At 38.6% G+C, this 24,666-nt stretch overlaps 1 protein-coding gene across 1 annotated transcript in view; it reads right to left on the bottom strand.

The window, feature by feature from the left end:
- Window positions 1–3,210: 3,210 nt before the first annotated feature.
- The window catches only part of LOC109911849 (zinc finger protein 704), a 38,612-nt gene continuing 17,156 nt past the window's right edge, over window positions 3,211–24,666 (bottom strand). Inside the window, exons 5-6 of the mRNA XM_048595660.1 lie at window positions 13,478–13,575; window positions 3,211–12,342 (exon numbers count right to left, since the gene is read on the bottom strand). Coding sequence (XP_048451617.1) covers window positions 12,231–12,342; window positions 13,478–13,575 — 210 coding nt within the window. The 3' untranslated portion in view covers window positions 3,211–12,230. The remainder of the gene's footprint in view (window positions 12,343–13,477; window positions 13,576–24,666) is intronic.

The following is a 24,666-nucleotide window of genomic DNA, read 5'->3' on the forward strand; positions in this document are numbered from 1 at the left end:
GATGCTGCTTGGCCTGCTGTGTTCATCCAGCTCTACACCTTGTTATCCCTGACATTTTCTAGCCAGTTTTCCAGGTCCAGTCAATCCTCTTTTGAGTTCTTCTAACTATACTGTATGAAGAGATTCAAACATGTCAATAGCCCTGATTAACTCTTCCAGGAATAAAAATGCACAATAGTTTTAATACCCCTTCCCCCAGCAAAATACTGGCCCGCACAGAACTGCTGAAGCAGGCCAAATGAGCCCTAAATTCCCACTGGAATGTACAGTTAGTCTGACACAGACACTGACAACACAGCGGGTTAATCGTCTCCATTATATATGGAAACTGACAATGGTAAAACAAAGTAGAACATCAAACAGTTAAAGCATTTAATATTTACAGTTTGTTAAGAAGTAGTACAGAAACTGTGCCTGATTAGTTAACAGTCAACATGAACATCACTTAGAAATTTGTGAGTTTGTAATTTCAGTCTGTGAATAACAGGAGTTGCTATCTTCAGTTTCGGAATGCTAATGTTAAGGTGAAACCTTTATTGATGGCCGTTTTTAAAGAAGGTGCTTCTTTTTTTTCCGAGTACATTCAATACTTTATCATTGTGTATAGGTAATAAAATTGACAATTAATATTGCAACTGCATACTCATTGTTCCAGTGTTTCTCAGATAGAATGAAAACAGCTAATATGGCCGGCTTCTTTTGCCATAGCTATGATGAATACCAGAGATGAGTCTCTCAATTCATAAAAAAATCCCATCAAAAGATCTGCAGTTTACAAGGTTTACTTAGCTCCCATTTCCTATCAATTAAGTTACTTTCAGGGAAAAAAAGTGGAAAATGACAAATAATAGAAGCCAATGAGAGGGTGAGTCTGATGCACGAGAAACCTACTGACCTTCTTTGGATGCTTAGTATGGACTCAATGGGCCAAATGGCCTGCTTCCACAAGGTAGGGATTCTATGATTCTACTTAGCAGCCTCGTGTTCCTGCCACAGAGAATTCTGGGAAGAAAATCCAGTGCAATTTCATGACACAACGTCATCAAGACAGATGGCTGTTTTTAAGCCCACCTCCCACCAGACTGGAGCCACAAAGACTCTTTTTGACCAATCTAAAGACTTAATTTTGAAAATGGGACAACCTGGCTCACTGATACTGAGGTGAGCCAATGCGTAACAATTGAATACTCAATTTGTTCCATTCACCTTCACCTGAATAGTGCTCAAAACTGAGAGATGTGGCTAATGTTCCCTTTTCTTTACTCAAGCAAATTGAAACCAATTACGCCTTCATCATGACCCTGGCTCAATTAATAGAATAGTAACTGCCCTTGCAATCTTCTTGGTTCAGCGCAATTAACCATGCAGCCACCAAAACACTTTTAATGTGACACAATTTTTCAGTCTCACCAACATAGACTGATAAGCCTCTACTTTTTCTGCACACTATTGGATGATGCCTCTTTTCCCAAGGGTTATTAAAACGTGCGTCAGTTAATCCCTTTAATTGGGCCTTATATACAATTTCAAGTTTGCTTGTTAAAAGTTGTTTGCTACAATTGGACGAGGTTGAGCAAGCAGTGACAACAAAATCCAAAATTAAAAAGAGGTATGGATGCCATAATAGTTAGTGTCCTGTATATAAACTGATGTTTTTCAAATAGAATTGGCTACCAGCAAAAAATGGGTCAATCTCTGATATGTGCTGCAATTAACTACTTTGCATTATAAGAAGAGATCAACATGCCAGAAATCCTAAGGAAACTAACACTGAATCATTGCCAGGGGACTCAACAAAATTAATGTAAGCAAAATAACAGCATTGTCGAAAATAATGATACAAGAGTGATAATTGCCCAGGACCAAATGGTTTCAATTGTAAGATTCTAAAATAGGTAGGTGATGTCATTGCAAGCGCAGTATAACACACTTCCAAAGTTTCCTTGATCCGAGAACAGTTCCTTTAGATTAGAAAACTGTGCAGGTCACTCTATCAGAGTAGTACCAGGAAACTACTAACCAGTTAGTCCAATATTTGTTGTCAGTGACTACCTGGAGGCTATAAGCCTGTGATAACAGAACACTGAAAACCTTTAGCTAATCAGAGACAGCCTTTGTATATTTGTAAAGTATAGGTCACTCCTGAGCTGACTGATTTATTTCAAGAGGTGACAAAAGGACAGATGAATATCTGTGGATGTTATTTATCTAGGAGGCATCTGATAAACTACTTTATGAAAGACTGCTTGCTAAAGTTGAAATGAATTAAACTGAAGGTGAATTATTCATCTGTTCAAGAAATTGGCTGAGACAATAGAGATGATGGACAGGTACTCTGGTTGGCAAGATGTGATTACTGACATTGCACAAGGATCTGCAATGGGACTTCCAACTACTCACAGGACTTATTAATAACCTAGTAGATGAAATAGAAAGCTACACATCTAAGTTTGAAAAGACTCAAAGATAGATAGCAATACAAGCAGTACAAATGGAAGAGTGAATTTACATATATATTGCTAGAAAAAGTGAAAAGATAAAACTGTTCCAAATGGATTATAGTGCAGGTAAGCAAGAGTTCACATTAAATCTAAAAATGAAAGAAAATGTACTTTCCAATTGAGGAAAAGCTTGAAACTGCGGTGGTCCCAAGAGAGTTGGGGTCCCGGTACATAGGTCATTAAAATTCATGAACAGCTGCAGAAAATAATCAAAACAGCTAATGGAATGTTGGCCTTTATGACCAAAAGATCAGGACTACAAGATGGTTGGAGGCATACTTTGGTACAACATACTTCTGGCTAAACAACACCTGCAGTACTATGAGTATTTCTTGATACCTCGCCTTAAGAAGAATTTACTGGCTTTAGAGAGAATGCAATCTAAATCTACCAGAATTATACATGGTCTCCAAGAAGTAAAGTACTAGATGGGATGAGATGGTTAAAGTTTTCAAAATACTATGGAGAACAATTAGGCTAGATCGAAATAAACTACTGGGTGGCATGGTGGCTCAGTGGTTAGCACTGCAGCCTCACAACGCAGGGTTCCATTCCAGCCTCAGGCGACTGTCTGTGTGGAGTTTGCACATTCTCCCTGTGTCTGCGTGGGTTTCCTCCCACAGTCTGAAGATGTTCAGGTTACGTAGATTGGCCATGCTAAACTGCCCTTAGCTTCCAGATATGTGCAGGCTAGATCAATTAGCTACCGGAAATGCAGAGTTACAGGGGCAGGGCAGGGGGGTGAGTTGCTCTTTGGAGGGTCAGTGTGGACTTGAATGGCCTGCTTCCACACTGTAGGGATTCTATGGCTCTATTTTATGATACTTCTTCTGGCTGATGAGTCTAGGGCCAAGGGTATATTCCAAGGATTCAAGTCTGAACATTTACAGTGGAAGTTGGAATCATTTCTACATGGAAAGGGAAATATAAATTTGGAGATCTCTCCGACAAATGGCAATTGGTGCTAGATCAATTGTAAATTTTAAGACTGAAATAGAGATTCTTTTTGTTACCAAAGCTTTTATGGGATGGGGCAAAGGGGGTAGTGAATAGTGAAACGGGTTTCAGGGCTAAACAGTCCATTTGCGTTCCTAAGTTCTTACAGATCCTAAGTTCAGAAAGTCTATTGAGAGAATTACCTCCTTTCTGAGCGCAGAATCCTGTGCACATTAAAACAAGGGCATTTCCAGGTCCTGACCCATGCATTGGGCACTTGGAGGCAGCCAATTATAGTCCCTATGGCAGGTTCCTGAGGCTACAGGCACAATTAGAGGGCCTACAACTATAAGAATAGCATGATTGACACAGTAAGGCCTGCAATCTTTAGTTTCTCTCTCCCTAAAGAGCAACTTACTTTCGCTGGAAGCAAAATCCCTCCACAACATGGCCCGCTGCCACAGCTGTTACCCTCTTTGGCTACGGCTCTCACTGGGAAGGGGACCTCTCTGGGCCACCAAGCCAGCTGCTAACAAGCTACCTCCGCCTGGCAGGCTTGTTCCTCAGTGGGGAACATGTCTGCTGTTCCCAGTCAACCTACAAATATGAACCTAATTATGCAAATTTGATCCATGGTGTTGAGTGCATAGCTTCTGCAAATGGTAAGCCACCATTGGGAGATCGCCAAGAGGTGGAAATATGTTGGCTTTCTGACCCAACATTAATATTTTTGACTTTCCTCTTGACTCCACCTTAAGGTCCAGCCCACACCATGCCGCCTTTGGGACCCTGAAAATTGTCACCCTGTAAATACAGAATTGAGACACCTTCAAAAGAATTTGGGCTGTTCATATCTATCACTTTTCAATATGCTCAGTGATTTTGTGGTAATGACAAAGGTAAAATTACATTTTTGTCTATTATTTCAGTCAAAGGAAACATGTATCTTGAACCCGCTAATTACCAGCTCAGAAAGTGTTGCCAAATAAATGAAAGCTGCAGTTATTTTCTATTGAGAATAAGAGTATGTAGTTACAAGCCTTAGGTTAAATGCACCACTGATTGTTCGATAGTAACACAATACTTTATATAAAATTGCTCCTTATACTAACACTGTTAATCCATTTTTTTATCCCCAAAAATGTCAACACAACAGTTTAGGAGAACTGTTCAAAGCCATATAAAGTTTACACCTTAAGCAGATAACGTAGTTATGAGGGTGTTTGGCAATCAGGCGGATTTGTACAGAGGAATGTTTTACTCATCATTTGTGTAATCAAGACTACAGTGTCACAGGCAACATTACAAGATGCATAGCTTATGGCATTTTACATTCAATCAACCATTTTAAAAGAGGAATTTTTGCACATGCAACAACTGCACATTCCAGTTACACCTTTGGTCTTAACACTGGCCGTAAAGGATGCTTCAATTGACAGAACAGTTTGAAAAAAAAAGGACATAATTTAAAAAGCAGATGTAAATACCAAACTCCAACTGAACTACTTTGCAAAGGATAACCAACTATGAAATTTAGGACCAGTTAACACCAAAAAAAAAGATCTTAGTGGGTAAAGTAAGAGCTGCTTTAGAAGGAAAGATGGGGCAAAATGAAGTTAATGAAAATGACGGCAGCCTTGTTGGGCCAAAGTGCCATTTTCTGTTTCCAATATCTTATGCAGTTTAATGTGAAGGTGCTTAAAAATTTCAAATTGTTGTTAAATCAATTCACTGCAAAATTGCAATGTGTAGTTGTAGTGCACTTATGCCTCTTAAAATAACAGAAATGATACCATGCCTGTTCTCCTGAGATAAGTCTTTCTATTCCAAACATAAGAACATTGGTTATGGCTTGAAAAAGTTTCTGCCCAACATTCTCTGCCATTTAACAAACCTGTGAAAACAGCAATCCTGAGGTTTTTTTCCATTTATTTTCTAACAAGTAATGTTAGTCTACATTTTCGCAAAGACAGTGTCCTTTGGTACAAAACAAAAGCCAAGAACTTGAAAAACACTTGTACAAAAGTTTATAACATTTTACATAGTTCACTTTTTGTTTAAAAACTGTTGCCTGTGCCGCCTGTGGTAACTGCTGTTTGTGTTCCTCAGCACTAGGGAATCACCTGATGATGCTGGTAAATAGCTATTTGTTCAGAGAACATGCATCAAGTCACTTCTCAGCCAGACAGTTAGAAATCCTGTCTAACAGATGCAAGGTAAGTCTTTAGTGGGGAAAGTTGGCAAATCTCTACCTCACATACATATTGAATTAATTTGCTGCTTTTCAAGATGAAACATCAACTCATAGTGCAGAGACAAGGATAGTACTTAATTTGTAATAAAAAGTCGGTTTAATTGAAATACTTTTGAATAATTTTAAAATTTTGATAAATGCAAACTCTAATCCCAGATGTATGCGAACATATAGAAAATTTTCAGTGAACTTTAGCATTCAGTTTGAAATTTTAAAAGTATATCTAAGTTGGACATGGTAGTTTTTTAAGTGTTCTTTACTTTGATGTTGGAAGTGTAATACTGTCTAAAATGTTACTGATGTGAAATTCTTTCTACTTTTCTTAAAGGAAAAAATGATGAACAAAAGATTATTTGTTAAGATGTTGTGGTATGAGAGTGTAGGAAGAGGTCAGTGATATGAGAATAAACCCTGTACTGGGTAACATTGCAATGTTATATTAGTCGTTGGCATAGCTGGTGGTATCACAATGGAAGAGATCTGGTGATGTATAATGGTGGGAAAAGCAGCAACTGGATAGGAAGGGCTAAAATAGGGCTGGTGAAGTGTTAGAATTGATTAGTAAGGCTATATTATGGATTATTAGGGTAATTAGACCGGGTAATGAGAATGTGTTCTGAGGAAGGGTCACTGGAACCGAAACATTAACTCTTATTTCTTTCCACAGATGCTGCCAGACCTGTGGAGCTTTTCCAGAAATTTCTATTTGATGTAATGTAGGAATGAGAAGTTGACCGCACTGAATAATTATACTATTTAGGGAAAGCAGGAGATACTTGGGCGTGTGGGAAAGAGGGAAAAGTGAGTACTGTCGTAATGACATTGTTGTGATGGCATTAGGTTTAAAATGTTTGGATTCATTTTTACTTTGGCCAGAAAGGAGAATAACTCCTTATAATAAATATGCAAATTATTTTCATCATATAAAACATAAAGTCCACTTTATGACAGTAGTCTTGGACTATTATAAATTTGATCTTAGGGCATTGAGAATACAGACAATTTTCATTACTAATGGGCAGTCACTCGTAACATCTGAAAATTGGTTAAGAATAACACAATTGCTCAGATATTACTGGAAATTTCGGACGATATGAGACTTTTTGATGTCTTTCAATTTACTTTTAGAAGTAGTGCTATAGACACTCAATATTTTAGCATTTACTAAATTCCAAATGCACAATTTTTAAAAGATTGTAATTTAGTGAAACAAGCCTAAATTAGTTTGAAAACATCAAAAACAGAGGCATAGTTACCTGCTTCCCCTTCAAACTATTTAATATATATTTTCACTTAATATTATAGCTTATAGCAAGATATATATTAGAAAGGAACAGTTTAAGTTTTGAGAGAAAGAAGCAAATGGTTAAATCTTTCAGCTGTTAACGTGTAATTCTACGTAAGTGATGAGACCTGAGCTCCTATGGGAAACTAACATTTCCATTTCCTCCATAGCTCTGTATTCTCTATAAAACTGTAGGAATTTTTGCAACTTTAGCAGAATAGTACTGTGCATCATAAAATATCCTTTGGAACATAATGGAATTAAAAAATAATTAGATAAATTTATTAACAGAAGGCTAGTTCTGATTGGGTAGTCTGAACACATACCTATAACTCAAGTCAAATTTACTACTAAACAATCAACTGCATTCCCCAGAGAGCTTAAACTATCTTGCAGTAGGGGAATTAGAAATTTATGAGTCAATATTTATTCTATAAAAAACACCAAAAACTAAAGTCTCTACTCAAATAGCAGATTAACTGTGGAATCTGCTTCCACATAAAGATGGAGCAACTGAGGCGAATAGCACAGAAATACTTAGCAGGAAGCCAAATATGTAGATGGGGGATAAAGGAATAGAAGGATAAGAGGTAAGTTGGGAGGATGTTCATGTTCAGTTTAAACATTGGCATGGACCTGTTCAGTCAAATGGTCTGTTTCAATGCCATAAATTCTATGCGCTATTGTCTAAAAATGTTTCTTTTTGGCTAGTAAATAATTATTGATACATCTGCTGGACAAGAAAAATAAAGAATGGCTTTGGCTGATTTTAACATCCTGGAGAATGTAGCACCTTGTACTTCAGCACAAATAGCACAATGTGACTAGACATGATAAAATGCAGCAGCACCACTGGCTCAACACAGAATGAGAGCATTCCTGTAATATAGGAAAACAAATGCCTCTTGGGACAACCACAAAGGAAAACACGAGGCATGTTCACAATACATTCACAATATGCATTTTAACTACACAGACACACACACATTATTTATATATATATAATATATATAAAATAAAGAAAATGTAGGGATGTGCAAACATCCTGACAATTACTTTTTCCAAAAAAGTTCACCAAACTCTAGAATGTTTAATGAACTTCAGTACTATCTACTTTCTTATGTCCTTAAGTGCATCTTTCAGAAATATTGTCACATTTGGTTTAGCAGTGCAAACAAGGCTGCCAGAATTGACTACAACATGCATATTTAGGAAGTAATGATTCCAACATGTAATTACAAACAACGCCACAGTGCACAATCAACAATTTAAGGGCCTTAGCCCCCAAATTCTGTGAAATCCATGTTTTGTAATATATAACTTCTATACTTTGTTTTACAAAATATAATTCTTGAACAAATTGTACTTTTTTATTATTCCAAAACTTTTTCTTTTAAAAACGGGCACTAATGTTGATGGGAAATCATAGTGGTTAAAGGACAAGGAGCCGTACTAATAGTGTGTGGTCCAAAGCAACTTCACATTTAATTTGTCCTCTGCTGAGTAGGGCTGCTGGGTATTGGAAGCTGTATGTATACCAAACCACTTTTCAAAATAAAACACAGCCAACACCATTGTACCTTGTAAATGAAAAATGGTCTTACGAAAACAAGAATCCATGTTCTGAATGTTTCTATGTCAAGTCTCAAGTTTGAAATAACTATTTTTGTCAGGACTAACTTTTTTTCAGGACTATACAAATTAAGTTTATAAATTTCATGATTCAAAAAAACATTTAAAAATATCCTGCTTAGGGAATCAAATACATTGAAAAAGAAATCCTATCCATATCAAGACATCTCTCAATGAGGAGAATAAATCACACGCTAAGTAACTCAGCTGAGAATTTTCTTGGGAATGTTTTTAAGTGGGGTTTCTATCACAGACTCTGGGCCAAATGCTGGAAAATGGGATTGGAATAGTTAGGTGGTTTTTGTTTTTGACTGGCACAAACGCAATGAGCTGAAGGGCATTTTTCTGTGCTGTAGATCTCTGTGATTTAGGATGAAGTTAGGACAATGGAGGCAGTAGCTCCAGGGAAATACACGGTCAACACTACCTAACTGACGACATTATGTGTTCCTCCAAGACAGTGTCACTTTGTAGGTCAGCAATTCATCAATATAGGAAAGTATATCTATCAATTGGAGTTTCCAAAATTTCAGAACTTATTCAATTTTGTAAAATCTCTACTGTGTCCACAATAGCCAGGATATATAACCATTACAACCAATGCCTATAAGCAGAAAAATTACAAATGCCTATGGTCCTTGCAGTACTGATAAGCAAAACTGTAAAACTGAGGACATATAGAACCTATGTTTGAAGACATTGTGTAAAGAGTGAGGAATGCAGTTTACTTAAAACTGGAATGAGGTTTGCAGAAATACTTTTACACTGTTAATCAGAGATATTTAGGGATGGAAAACTTGGTCGGGTATGGTTAGCACAGTTGTGAAACACTAAAATGGAGAGGAGAGAATGTGGAAGACTCTCAGTGAGGGAAAAATTAATAATAGAAATACATATCAGGATAGAGAAAATATTTATGAAAGAAATGAAAAGTTTGAAAACAGGCAAGTGTAAAAATTAGTAAATTAATCAGTGCCAGTACGACAAATCAAAAGAATAACTCCAGACTTGTTAATACAAGGAGCAATTACTAAAGTTTCAATGTCATATATGAAATGAAATGTGAATAACACAGGTTTAACAAGATCTCTAGATTAAATCAATAGTTCAGATATTTCATGAGAATGAAATCTCACATGCTTAGAAGGTGTGCAGAAATGATGGAAAGCACTATCACAGATAGAAGGAAAATAGGTCTGATTTTGGTTAGTCCTATCACATTCTAAGGATTTCCTTTGCAGTTTATTTTCAACAATGCATGAAGTATGATCACAATAGTTCTTTAAGCTAAAAAGAGATTAGTTGCAAACATTGACTTTTGGACAGTGAGTCCATTTGAGTAGTAATCAGTGGCAAAAAGGGGTGAAATTTGTTTTGGAATTATTGTGGGTGACCGCAACATGGGTACAATGGAGTGTTGTTTATGTACACTTCTGCCTCTGCATTCCTTATTTCAAGCACATTAAGCTGAGAGGGATGTGAAGTGGTCTATCACTATTTTCTATTACTGCCAGTTTTCAAATATGGCCGAAATGAAATAAATGTACCAACTTAACACATGACAGACACATAGCTGATTCAGCCAGGAATAAAGAGCAATGGACTGGTGACAAGACCAATTAAATGAAAGTCCCGAGAGTGAGCCTCAATGATAGGTATAAGGTAAATAATCTTTTTGGGTCCCAACTTTCTTTTTAACATTTCCTTATGCAGCCATTTTATTTTTCTTTTTGGAAAAGAATCCCTGGCCTCCATTGTCCCTTATGCAGGATCTCAGTTAGATAATCACCATTGTTGATATTCTTTCTATCTTTTCTGGACATACACAGATTAGAAACTTTAAATGCAATCCAATTAATACGAGGTTAATACTGTCTTCCATACCATTTTAAGTTCACATTCAAATTTGAATTTGCTACAATAAATGCAGAGATGGTTTCAACGATTAGTCAGTAATGAATCCGAAACAGGCTTTCCCTGTATGCTTTTACTTTAAAGCATACATTTTAATCTTTTAGGAGACATACACACTACCGGCACCTCCACATCCTGTTATTTTAAAGCTATTTGCCCAATGTCCAAGTGTTTCAAAATTGTCAGAATAGCTGCTTCTGTGGTATGATTTGCTTTCACATAATCTCGTATGATCAGCTTGGGAAATTTTGCTCATGGCATTACGTCAGTTTACAAAGAAACCAGTTGAACTGCCTAGAATGTACTGTATTGATAGCTTTATTTAGCTGGAGATAATGAAACGTGGATTGTACAAAATTCAGTTCAGTCAGAGTCTGCTTTTAGCTGTTCTTTAAGCTAATTATCACATTATTTGGCTTGACAAAAGCTGTGAACACTTCTACACAATTAGTTTACTAATAGTGGATGGCATCATTTCTCTGACCAACTTTGTATCTCAAGGAATTGCTAACACTTTCAGGATAATTTTCACCAGCGCTGTCCTAGTAGTAATCTAATGGTTTACCATGCATTGTAGAATCTACCCGATTTTCATTCCATTGATTTCAGACGTGCTCCACAGTTAGTAGCCAATCCACTCTGACCATTTACTGCCTGGCTGGTAACAGTGAACAATAACCATTTCATTGACCTTACATTTAAGTGTAATGTCTGTTAGTTGAGCAACACAGAATTTCTAGCATCAGAACACTGAGGATGTGTTCCTGATTAACAATCTTTTTCATTATTGGAGTAAATTAATAAGGTTGTACAGAACTGCAGTCAAAAGGGCATTAAACAAAAAACACTGCTGTTCTTAACGTACCCCAGAGTTAATATTGAGCAAAACTGGCATCAGTTCAATTGCACTGTCTTCGTTCATAGATCCAGCTTAATGCACATCCCTAAAGAGCTCACTAGCACAAAGCGACATAGCTGTTTGTTACTCTTGTTTTTCTGAGAAACATAGATTCTTGCTGAGCCTGGCTTGTGCTCCATCGTGTCTTCTTCATGTTGCAAAACAATCAATTTTGCTTTCTTGGAAGTTCATCATGGGTTCGGACAGGAATAATTTCACTCTCTTTTCATGTGACCCTCACTTTCCACCTCCCTCAACGTTCATGAAAATAACATATGATTGAAATGTTGTCAACAGAACACAATATTCCCCTTAGTGCTGTAGTTTAGAAGTAAATGATAGTAAAAAGCTTAAAAATAGCTTATTCTGCTCAGAAGAACATTGAAATCACACCAAACAGATAAACCACAAGTGTTTCATTACAGAATTCCTTGTGTTGACACGTTGGTCACAAGTATCAGGTTTCCTGAGAAACCTCCAAGACTAAGGCTTAAAATTGGAACACAATATACTTCAATTCCCTGTCAGCTAATGTTTCAAACTGAACGTAGAAACATTTGCTTTGGAATTTCTTAAACATTCTGTTCCAGCTGCTCTTAGAAAGAGATTTCTTTGTAATACACTATTTATCACTGACATTGGAACCATCTGTTTGCTGCTTGGTTCCACACAGGATTCTTTTAAGTGCATCTTGTTGAATATAAGTGTTGTTGCTACACTTACAAATTTATTTAGAAAAAGTTAAGTGCTTCAAAATATTACATAATAGCTGCCCAAAGAATCTTCTTAAAGGCCCTTCATAATTTTTCTCTAATCAATAAACCTTTGGCAAGCTTTCTTCCAGCGGCAGGCAGTACACCACATATCTCGGTTTTCCATACCGTACACTTTCCGACACTTCTTTCCTTCCCCACGAGTTTTCCTAGGAGTGAAATAAACAAATTAAAATTGGACATTTTGATGGTCTAATGAATGTAAGTCATCTTTATGCACTTTTCAAAAGACAAATGGGTGAATGAATAACCACAAATGTAGTTATTGACTGGTTAATCAAGTCGAGTTCTGAGATCGCACATTTCAAAAATTCATGTCATGCCATCTAATTTGCAGAGCATTTATTAGCTCACTTAGTTGCTAGATGGCTAGTTTGCAATGGACAGCACCACCAACAATGTAGGTTCAAACCACACTGGCTGAGGTTAGCATTAAGGACTCTCTTTCTCAACCTCTGCTCTTGCCTGAGGTGTGGTGACACTCAGGTTAAACCAATACCAGTCGTCTCTCTATAATGAAAGAGCAACTCTATGGTCTGGCAAGGCTATGGTGATTTTTGCTTACTAACAGAAAACAAATCTGTTGCTCGTTTATCAATAAAAGAAGAAATTCATCTAATTTATAGAGTCATACAGCACAGAAACAGACTCTTCAGTCCAACTTGTCCATGCCAACCAAGTCTCCCAAACTAAACTAGTTCCATTTGCCTGTATTTGGCCCATATCTCTCTATGCCTTTCCTATTCATGTACCCATCCAAATATCTTTTAAATGTTGTAACTGTACCTGCATCTACCACTTCCTCTGGCAGTAAAATAGTTGTCCCTCCAGTCCTTTTTAAATCTTTCTCCTCTCACTTTAAAATTATGTGTCCAATTTAATAATATCTTTCCCGTATTAAGTTGGTGAAATTGGAATATATTTGTTTACTTCCATAGTATCAATCATTGCACTTCAAAAATGTGTCATGAGGTAAAGTATTCTGAGGTATTTGATACAATGGTGCATCAAATAAATACAAAATTATGAAAATATAAATTGTCCGAAAAAATAGTCTAACTGAACACATTGGCAATTCTATTAAGAAATGCATTTCTATTAAAAAAAAAATTCACATATTTGAAAACAGGTCACAATTTTAATTGTGTTAGCCTTACTTTTTTCATAAACAAATTTTATTACGTGTTAAGTCTCAGCCATAGCTGAAGTTTGGATCTTTAAAGGCCTGGATTTGAAGCAGGATCGAGTTAACTGTTTGTTGTTAGTGAGAAATAAGTACTGTACCTTGCTCCAACCACAGGTCTGGGTGGAGAGGAAAGTGAAGGAAGGGTCTGCTGGCGCTGGTCTCCAATTTCCACAGGATGGCTGTGGGTCGGTGAAACCTATCACACACGCAAACACAACATTTACATTAGCGCCAGATCTGCCCAATCAGCTATTCTACTTTTTGTTAGATAGAAAGCCTGTTAAATAAAATTAACATTGTCTGCATTACAAATATTTCATATTAAAAGTGATTAAGGACCACCAATTACATTTGGTTCCTGCTCCATGTAAATCACATGTCTTCACTTTCCACAAAACAGTGAACCAAACAAGAACTGGTTTCTTTATCTGTCCTTGAGGAAACCGAATTCGCTAGAACATTGTAAGAACTAAATCAAACTCAACAATTCTGTTGACGATCTAACCAGAATTCTGTGCTCCAGTTCCATGGGTTGGAATTTCGACACGTGCTATGGTTGGGAGACAGAGTCCATCTGGGGCCAAAAGTAGTGTGCCCCTTTCCCACGTTTCATCCCGTGTCCGAGCCATTTGTGGCAGAGATGGGGTTTGGGGCTGATGAGGCTCCTTCCTGTCTGCTGAGGGTATCTGACAAGGCTCATTAAGAGCCTAACTGAGGTCAGCGAGAGAAGGTCAACTAGAAACATCCAGCTTCCTTGTCCTCGTGGATGGCAGGCCAGTTTAGGTGCCTGGAGGTGGACAACTGGCAGAAGATCAGGAAACCAGTAAGCCTAGAAGCCGTCCCTGTCCCTAGAGGGATCCCTCCATTATCAGGATGGTGCCCTGACTGCTGAACCTGTATTTTAATTTTAATTTTTAAAAACCTGGAGACAGGATATGGTATGTTGCTCCTTTCAAGCTAGAAAGTTTACAAGTGGCTTTCTCAATTTCAAGCAGCTTTCTGCATTTCACTTAATTGAACAGTGAAGCTGCCTCGGCTACTAACAGGCTGCATGGGTAAAAACGTAAATGTGACCAGAATTGAATTGAATTGAATGAGATTTATTGTCACATGTACTCATATGAGTACAGTGAAAAGTTTACAAGTTGCCACTTACAGTGCCATCTTAGGTACAAAGGTACCTAGCTACAGCTTCCTTGGTAGCAAATTCTTATGGGGAAGAAAAATGGAAAATAAAGAAATAAAAAGTCCAGCATTACAGACCTTCAAAAGTATAAAATCATAATAATGAATTAGAAAAAATGAAGAGATAAGAAGTTCAGAATAACAATCCTTCCAATGATAAAGGAAAGAAATGTTTAAAAAGAGAGAATTTAAGACCAAGTCCACTTAGTCTATTTCGTGGCTCTGGGCTTGAGGATCCCAGCCCTCGTTGTAACTTCTGAAGCAGGTTCACTTAATCGTGGAAATAGAGCTCTTGTGGCACAATGGTAGTGTCCATACCCCTGAGCCAGGAGGCCTGAGTTCAAGTCGTACCAGCTCCAGAGAGGTGCCTTAACGTCTCTAAAAGAAGGATTAGGAACATATCTAGCCTCAGGAACCAATGCAGATTTCTGACTCTCGCTCTCAAAGGGGAAAGTCCAGCCCCATCGATCAGGATGTCAGTCAGCAGATATTACAACAGTAGAAAGAATCTGATTCTACTTTATGCTTTTTTGAAATCACATTTTAAAAATATTTTTAATGTTTCAGTAATCAGGATACTGAAATGTACGAAATAATGTTGATTAAACTGGAAAAGTATAAAGTTTTGTTTTAATGGAGTTCTGTTTTTCACACCACAGTTCAGTGAAACAATTTGTAACTGATTTTAAAGCCAAACATTCATTTTGATTTTCCAAGCATTTATAAGCAATATGTAAGTTATTGCAAATGTTAATGTCAACATGGTTGCTTCACAAAGTTCTTGCCCCTCACCATAGTTTAGACTGTCAGCTATGCAGTCCCCTTGGTAAAAGACAAATGGATTCCTATTTTACTGTCAGTCCCAGCTGCACTGCACCACAGCACTGAAGATGTGATGAGATTTATGGTTCATTTTATGATGTTAGCCCCTGTGAACTCCCATACCTCAGGCATAAAGGACAGGAAAATGAGACAGAGGCTATTACGTCAGGTCTGCAATTGCTTTGGGATAATGATGTGTTAATGAGTTAGAAGGGACAATCCCAGTTCCCCATCTAATTCCGACAGTTATAGATACTTATCACCTAGTTGCAGAATGCTGCCAATAACTGGTACAGCGTTAGCACTGGAAATCTGATCAGACTGAAGGCCCTGAGAGTTAGCAGATTTTAATAATAGTGAAGGATATGCTGAGCCATGAGGTTACAGATTGTGGCTGACTACAATTCTGCGGCTGGTGACCCACAGCATTTCATGCAGGCCTCTTTTGATCTGTTCTGAGTTTATCCCATTTAGCACAGTGATGATGCCACACAACATGATGGAAGGTATCCATTGTGTGAAGACAAGATCTTATTTTCACATGGACTTTGATGTCCATGTCTACCAACACTATCAAGGACTATAACATTGGCAACAGGTGTATTGGTGAGTACAAGGGCAGGTAGGCTTTTCTCTCTTGCTTGTTCTCTCACCACCTGCCTCAGCACCAGTCTAGCAGGTGTGTCTTTCAGGACTTGGCCAGATCATTTAGTCATACTATTACTGAGCCACCCAGGGCCAACCACAATACTTTGTGCCCTTTCTATGCTCAGTACTGCTTCAGCATGGATGAGTACTTATGAGCTGGGGTACGGTGAATGTTGGTAATCAGCAGGACCTTTCTTAGCCCATTTTAGATCTTATGACAGAAGGCTTCATGCATTCCGGAGTCAAGTTTCTGTGATCAGAAGCAAAGCAAAAGCAAAAGCTGAGATAACAAGGTGTAGAGATGGATGAACACAGCAGGCCAAGCAGCATCAGAGGAGCCGGAAGGCTGACGTTTCAGGCCTAGACCCTTCTTCAGAAAATCTGATTTCCTGTATGTAACTATTTATTACAAATGAGTAAACTCTAATCACAAGAAAATAGCTATGAACTTTAAGGCTCTACTGCTTAAAACCCTAACCCTGTTCTAAACTCCCTGCACACACATAAAGACAGAGAGACACAGACCACTGTAAAAAATATTGGTTTTCTGGGTGGATGGAAAAACACCTGGGAACCACAGTTCAATAGCACTGGGTAGCACAATTTGTTGGGATGAGCCTTTTGATTGTCAGGACCTTCTGTTATTCAATCTCTTTTCTCCATGTTCTGTTCACTTCTTTGCAGGAGACATAGGTATTGGTATACTAACTGCACAGTTCCTTAGCTTCTAATTAAAGACCATAATTTAAAGCAGTTAGAGGGAGGAAAGATATAGCTTTCTTCAGACTTCAGGTATTTTAATTGCAGAGAGAGACATCCGCCTTCTAGAGGTCTGATGGTTTCTGCTTGTACTGTTCACACCCACAAACAATCAGAGAGTTACCGTCAGGCCGATGACCTTTGATATCTACAACTGATCACAAAAACCAATCAGCCATTTGTTGCCGGCCACATCTCACTCTGAACACAATAAAACCCTAGTGCCATGCTGACTATTTACTCACTGCTTGAAAAATGTAAACATGACACTACAATGAGTTTCAGTAACTTTGTTTTTTAAAAGTACAGAAATTCCTTCCCCAATTCTTGGTTTGAAAACAGTCTCGTTTCTATTTTCATCCACAGTCAAAAATACAAAAAGAAAGTGGTCTTTACAGCACACTCAGCTTATCTGCTTTTTGACTTCTCAGTCCTGCCAAGATTGACAACAGTGTTTGATTGAGAGGCAGGGTGCAGTCTGCAAGCTCTAACTGACTAGGAGCACCTCTATATCAATCTGTGTAAACAGTGATGTAACCTCCAGGCAATAGCCTTTGTAGCAGTTTGATATTACTGAGTAGCTTGTTAGACGTTTTCTGATCTGAACCAGGTAAGGGCAGCAAATTTCCTTCCCTAAATGGCATTAACAAATGAGAGAGGTCTTTACAACAATTGAAAATGGTCCTTTGTCACCACTATTGAGATTAACTTTTAATGCCAGGTATTATCAATTGAATTTAAATTCCGATAGGTGCCACTTTGGGATCTGAACCCACGTCACTCAGCCTTTGGACTACTCATTCAGTGATATTACCACTATGCCACCAGCTCTCCCAAAATCAGGGGCTGAGGATATTGCAGTAAGTGACTCACCTTGCGATTCCCCATAAACTGTCCACCATCTCTACAAGCCAGGAGTATCCTAGAATACTCTCCAATTAAGGGATGAGTGCAGCTCCAACAACACTCAAAAAGCTCAACACCATCCAGAACAAAGGAATTAACCCCAACCACCAACATTCAATGTCTTCATCACTAACATACAGCAGCAATAGCATGTACCATCTCCAAGCGGCAGTGCAGCCACCTAACTTGGCTCTTTTGCCAGTGTACCTGAAACGCAAAACCACCCACAAGGACAAGGACAGCACATGTATGGGAACACCACCACCGCAAATTCCCCTCCAAGCCACATAACATCACAACTTGGAAATATATTGCCATTCCTTCACTATGACTGAGTCAGAATCCTGGAACTCCCTCCCCAACAGTAATGTGGGTTTACCTATCCACCATGGACTGCAGTGTTTCAAGAAGGCAATTCACCACCACCTTCTCAAGGTTAATTACAGATGGGCAATGAATATTGTCCCAGTCATTAATTGCCCACATACCACAAATATATTTATATATAACTAGTCCAAGTTTTCAGGCTGGCAGGTATCAGTGGAAGCATTAATATGTTCCACAAGTTTTGGATATGAGCACTAAGTTGTCTCCCCAGATGCGTTTAGTTACAGCCATCAATAGTGACAAATCTATCGCTGCTCACTGCTACTGGGGCAACATCGTCCAGGCCAATGTATTGGACCACTCCTTCCTGACTATATCACAACCTTTGGTAGGTCTTGTTCTGCTAGAGAAACAGGACATAACCAAGAATTGTGGAAACATTCGACCAGGTTGCAAGATGTTTCTCTGTTGTGTTGTCAATGGGAAGATGTTGATTAATGTACAACCATGTGAGCAAGAAAGACAAAGCTACAGCAACATGTGCCTCAAGAGATGTCCTGAAATGGGTCCTTGGGCTTCCTTGCCATGAAACCATTGAGCTGTCATCGCAATGTGAAACATTGCGTGATACTTAATAAAGGGAGTGGATGGTCATGCCCACCAGCTGCCTTTTCAACGAGGTCTGCTGCACTAAGTGCCATCCAGGCAGTGAAATGAACAGTGGTGGGCATTTCCAGGATCAAGGGCCCTGGAGGAGAGGTTCTTAACTGCTCAGCAGCACCAGCAGGGGCTGCTGCCGGTCATACATTCACCCAAGGCTAGAACTGCCAAGCACAAGTAAAGGATGGCAGCACCAGGATTGTGGGGTTGGGATGCCAGGCTAGGGGTGGGTGAAGAGAAGCAGGGGCAGGTGAAAAATTTTCAGAGGCGCTCCTCCCCCTCTGATTTTTCTGACACGGGGCCCCTCAATGAGTGTCCTGAATAAGAGACCCCCAAGTGAGCCTGCAAGCAAACATACAACTGCCTTTTGGAGCCTCCGCCACAGCAAGACCCCATCTACCACTGGATGGGAATATCAGTAGAGGCAGGATAAGGCCCTTAAGCAGGCAATAATTTTCCAATGATGGGTCTCAGTTGGCAATCAGGTGGGAAAGCTGTTCATGGGACTTCCTGCCAAGGACTTAATCTGAGCATCGGTGGGATTACACCAGGGTTCCCAACCACTATTCTCCTGCCAGATATAATGCCAACCCCTCCCACACGGATGAAACAGGCCATGTGAGAGCAAAGTGAACATTTTGATGAATTTACTCCTCAGAGTCCTGTATGGAAGTCTTGCTGGAAATTGGGATTGGAATAATTAGGTGGCTGTTTTTGACAAATGCAGATGTGATGGGCTGAAGGACCTTTTCCTGGGTTGCTGTCAATCTCCATGACTCTATGATACTTCTTAAAAAAAAAATTAACCACTAAGAATCAAAGTCAGTCATATTAAATGTTACCCTTTTGCAACAAAGCTCAAGATTAATCAAAAACATGAAAGTAAAAAAGTACCAAATTGGTTTTAGGAGATACAACAGTAGAATACATAACAGCAGTCATCACCTAGTTATGACACCATGCTCATTAGATTCTAGTATCTGCAGAAGGCACAAGCAGCTTTTGATTTAGTTCACTCTTGCCAGCTTCATACAGCATAACAGCGCAGTGCAGCTTTGAAACAAAGTCATTAATTGTAAATATTAACGTTCTCAGAGCTGACAAACAGTCTTAATAGTCTGCCTTAATGAGCAAAATATGGTAATTCACTAAGAGACACTGAGCAAAATTACTGTAAATCACACATAACAACAACATCAATATTATTAATGCTTCATGTACTTCACAGAGAACTGGGTGAGCAATGCAGTCTGTCAAGTGTCTCACTCTAATGGGCTGTATACGGACACGTTCTGCACCACTTTATTTGCTATAAAAATCATTAAAATCCACACTGACTCTTTAGCCAAACTGGTATAAGTACTGAATATGTTCTTTTTCAGGAAATTTCAGGTCATTACATTCTAAATCACTATGAGATGTTATTTCAGGATATGGAAGGGCTATGTCCATAATTATTGTAAATCATCTGCAACACACTGTTCTCTGCAGACAGCAATGACATTGATGGTTGTCTGTATCCTTCATAAGTACAGATAAAAGATCAACTGCAGTCACTCTATCTGTCACAGTAATGGTTCATAGTAGCACTGCATAAATATCCAAACACTGGCGAGCACAATGACATTTCCTAGAAATGGTTCAGCTTGTCTTTTTCATCGCTCACTGCAATTCCCTAGGATTTCTACTCTACATGCAGAAATTAATTTAAAAATGCTTTAAAAGCAGCTTGAACAACCAATAAGTTAGGACATTAAATACAAAAGCTAAACTCCATATTTAGCCGTTTGATGTCTGTTACAGTATTTCTACATCCAGCTAAAACAAGCTGCCAACGTGGGAGAGATACATCCTCTTTTTCCCTCAATCATTAGGTTCCAATGTTATCCAGTGGTCAGTTTTAATAATCAGGTGATCAGAAATGTTTGCCTCAAGGTTATATTCATTCATCTACATCTAACTGAAAGCCAGTGCTGGTGGATGAAGCAAAATGTTTATTTTTTAATGCTGCTTGCTCGATACTCTGCTAAAGTCCTGCCTCAGAGCTGGAAGCATTGCCATAAACACAGCTGGTGGATTTGAGCATAAATCAGGATGGTTCTGAGATTTACAGATTCACAAAAAAAAACCAGATGATGATGAAGGCTGGAAATCTGAAACGACAACAGAAACTTCTGGAGAAATTTAGCAGGTCTGGCAGCATTTGTGGAGGGAGAAACAGAGTTCATAGTTTGAGTCTACTGACTCTTCGTCAGAACTGATATCATTTGAGAAAACTCGTCTTTATCTTGATGACAGGGATGGAGGGGAAAAGGAGTGAGTGGATAGATGGAGACAGTCTAAGAGAGAATGAGAGAGAGAGAGTGAAAGAGAGAGACAGGGAGAGAGAGGGTGGGGGGAGGGGAAGAGAGAGAGAGCGAAAAAAGAGAGAGAAAAAGAGAAAGAGAAAGAGAGAGAGAAAGAGAGAGAGAGTGAGGGAAAAAGTTGGGAAGACAAAGGGATTGTTGATAGTAAGCCAAAGAAGAAAAGCTAAATAAGTGATAATCAGGGTTATGAGATTGGTTGGCTGTGCTGAAAGTAACATGTGTCATTGACAGGATCTTGGGTATGGGAGTAAGTAAATTTGTAGATTCATACCTAGTTTATCAAGGTCTAAGTCTCAGTGCCTCAAATGAACAATGTATGGATTTAAATAAATTCAATTCTGGCTTATAAGCACAATTGTATGATTTAGCCAAACCGACAATGAAATTGAAACTGTGTGTTAAACTGAAACTGGAATCAGAAACAAACTTAACCTTTCAATCAAAATAAAATTCATTTACCCACCCCATATTTCAAATGTACAAAAAACAACTGGTCCTCAAAGAGTCAACGAACTAAGGTGTGACCCAACATAAATTAATCCAGAACATGAGAAAGGGTGGATTTAATATATCCTTCACACATATTTATTAAACTTAGCCTTGTAATGAGACCAGCTACCCAATTCACTTACAGACCTAATTCACCTACTATGCCATTCAAGGGTCAGCAGAAAAGCTGAGAACTTCAGCATGATCTCTCAATAATCAGAGAGAGCCATCAATAATAACAAGATTATTATTTTTTTTTATGTGTGGTATTAATAAATAAGGTGTTTTAATTCTACTGCATATAAATGTAGGAGAAATCATTCCCGTAACATACTTAATTCCTTTTAAGACTGCCAATTATTTTCATTTTCTCATCCCAAAAGCTACTAAATATTTTGCTCTGTGTTCTAACGCATTGAATTCACAAATACCTTCCTTACAATACTGCACAGCGTTGTTTTTGATGGTTTTGTAATGAAGTACAATCCCAGAGTGAACTTGATGGATGTAAATAAATTCAGTGTAAACCGTATTCAGAGCAATACAGAAGGCAAATAAAATTACCACTTATAATCCAATTCCAACATAAACATATCAAAGACCTTTTTAAATGTTCACGTGAAACAAATGAATTAGAATGTTATGAGGCAGTCTAAAATTTAGAACTGATTTCTGGAAATTCTTCAAATAAAATGCGATCACCAGGAAATGGTAGGCTCAAGGAATCAAAAAACGTGCAATGATTTAAGAAACAGAAGTATTATATGATGTTAACAGGTGGGATTGGAGGTCTGTCCAATGAGAATAGAATAAATAACTTGGTCATTCCTAACCATCCTGTGATCTCGGAACAGGTCATTTATATGGTTTAATCTACACTTTTGTAAGTACTTAAGGGTCCTGTCTGGCTGTGCTGTTAAGAAATGAAAAGTGCTCTTTTGATAGATAAATCACACTGCATTTTTATTTTGTTAAATAGCATGGAAAGCAAGCTTTCTGCTACTTTGGATCTGCTCCAAGGGTTGTGCAGTCCTGCACCTCCCCCACAGACTGACCTATTTTCCTCAGTGCAATTAATGTTAGTGAAACAGGCTGATGCTGCATTTGATGTCTACGTGACTCTGAATAATACTGCACAACCCTAGTGAAAAGGGAACATTGCCTAAAATATATTCTGTTTTATATTAACACATTAAGCCAAATTAAATTTAAAAACTAAATAAAATTACTGACCTTAAATGTAATTTCCCACTCCTAAGCACTGACGCAATGACTCAGTTTCATAAATAAAATAACACTAAAAATGGAAGCAAAATATACAGGCACAAATAATAGGATAATAAGAAGATTCATTTCAGAGGCAATAGCAGCTCGAGAGCCTAAAGAAGTAGATCTTGGGGTAACTTAGTTCATTAGACAACACCGTTGATAATGGGGCTACATTGGCAGTGTAAACTAAGTACATATTTGTGTTGGACATGGGAATTACAAATTAAACCATTCACAGAATTTCGAGTAGTTCTGTCATTGCACAGGGCACGGTGGCTCAGTGGTTAGCACTGCTGCCTCTCAGCACCAGGGACCCAGGTTCAATCCCACACTCAGGCAACTGCCTTTCTGAAGTTTGCACATCCTCCCCGTGTCTGCGTGGGTTTCCTCCCACAGTCCAAAGATGTGCAGACTAGGTGGATTGACCATGGGAAATGAAGTGTTGCAGGGATGGGATGCTCTTTGGAGGGATGGTGTGGGCTCAACGGGCGGAATGGCCTGCTTCCACATTGTAGGGAGTCTATGGTTCCTCCTCCATCTGAATAAAATGCCTTGGAAGGCTGGACAGAAAACAGCATTTGCAAGGGAATGAATTTCTGCAAGGTATATCCAGGAAGTGCTGTGGTTTGTTGTTCTCAACATCAAGGACACGAGGATGAGATGATGATACCCTTTGATGTAACAACACTATTTACATTGATAAATATTGACCTAGCCAAAGAAACAATTGCCACACTGCTGGACGAATCAAGTAGGCAGGCAACGCAGGACACCAACAACATCAAAAAGGACACCACCATGAAACTACTAGATCTGTGCCTCACAACCCACTTCACCTTCAATAACAGCGTATACAGACAAATCAATGGAACACCAATGGGATCCCCAATATTGGGACTGATCGCAGAAGCGGTAATGCAAAGGTTAGAACGACAGCGCTCCCTACTATACAACCCAAACTCTGGGTCCGATATGTAGATGACATCTTCATGATTATCAAATGCAAAAAACTAGAAGAAACTCACCAACATAAACAACATCCTTACCGGGATAAAATTCACAAAAGAAGAAGAAATCAACAACCGACTATCCTTCCTAGACATAATGGTAGAACAGAACAACAACTGGGAACTCCAGACTAGCATATATAGAAAGACCACACGTACAGACCAGATATTCAATCACACTAGCAACCACCCCAAAGCCCACAAATGGAGCTGCAACAAGACACTAGTTAAACGAGCCACAACACATTGCAGTAACCCGGAACTACACGTAGCAGACCAGGAGCACCTATACGAAGTCTTCAAAAGGAATAGATACCTGTAAAGCACAATCCACCATTACCTCCAAGACAAACCACAACAGGAAGACACAACACGACGAGACTCATTAATCACCCTACCATACATCAAGGACTTTCAGAGATCACCACAAGACTACTCAGACCCATAGGTATATCAGAGTAACCCACAAACCAACAACCACCATACGACAGCTACTGACGAACATCAAGGATCCCATACCCAAAACCAGCAAAACTGGGGTAATATACAAAATACCACACAAGACTGTGAGAAACACTACACAGGCCAAGCCAGAAGAAAATTGATAATACAGATAGGCGAACACCAATTAGCTACCAAGAGACACGACCAATTCTCACTCGTCTAACTACATACGGTCAACGAGGGACAAAAATTCCACTGGGAAAACACATTCTTAATCATACAAGGAAAACAGAGACACGCCAGGAAATTCCTGGAGGCCTGGTGTTCAAACACGAACTCCATCAACAAACACATTGAAGACCCTGTGTACAAACCACTGAGAAACAGAACCGGAAGTGGTACCAA

This window comes from Rhincodon typus, chromosome 4, assembly GCF_021869965.1.
Source record: "Rhincodon typus isolate 14 chromosome 4, sRhiTyp1.1, whole genome shotgun sequence".
Lineage (NCBI taxonomy): Eukaryota > Metazoa > Chordata > Chondrichthyes > Orectolobiformes > Rhincodontidae > Rhincodon > Rhincodon typus.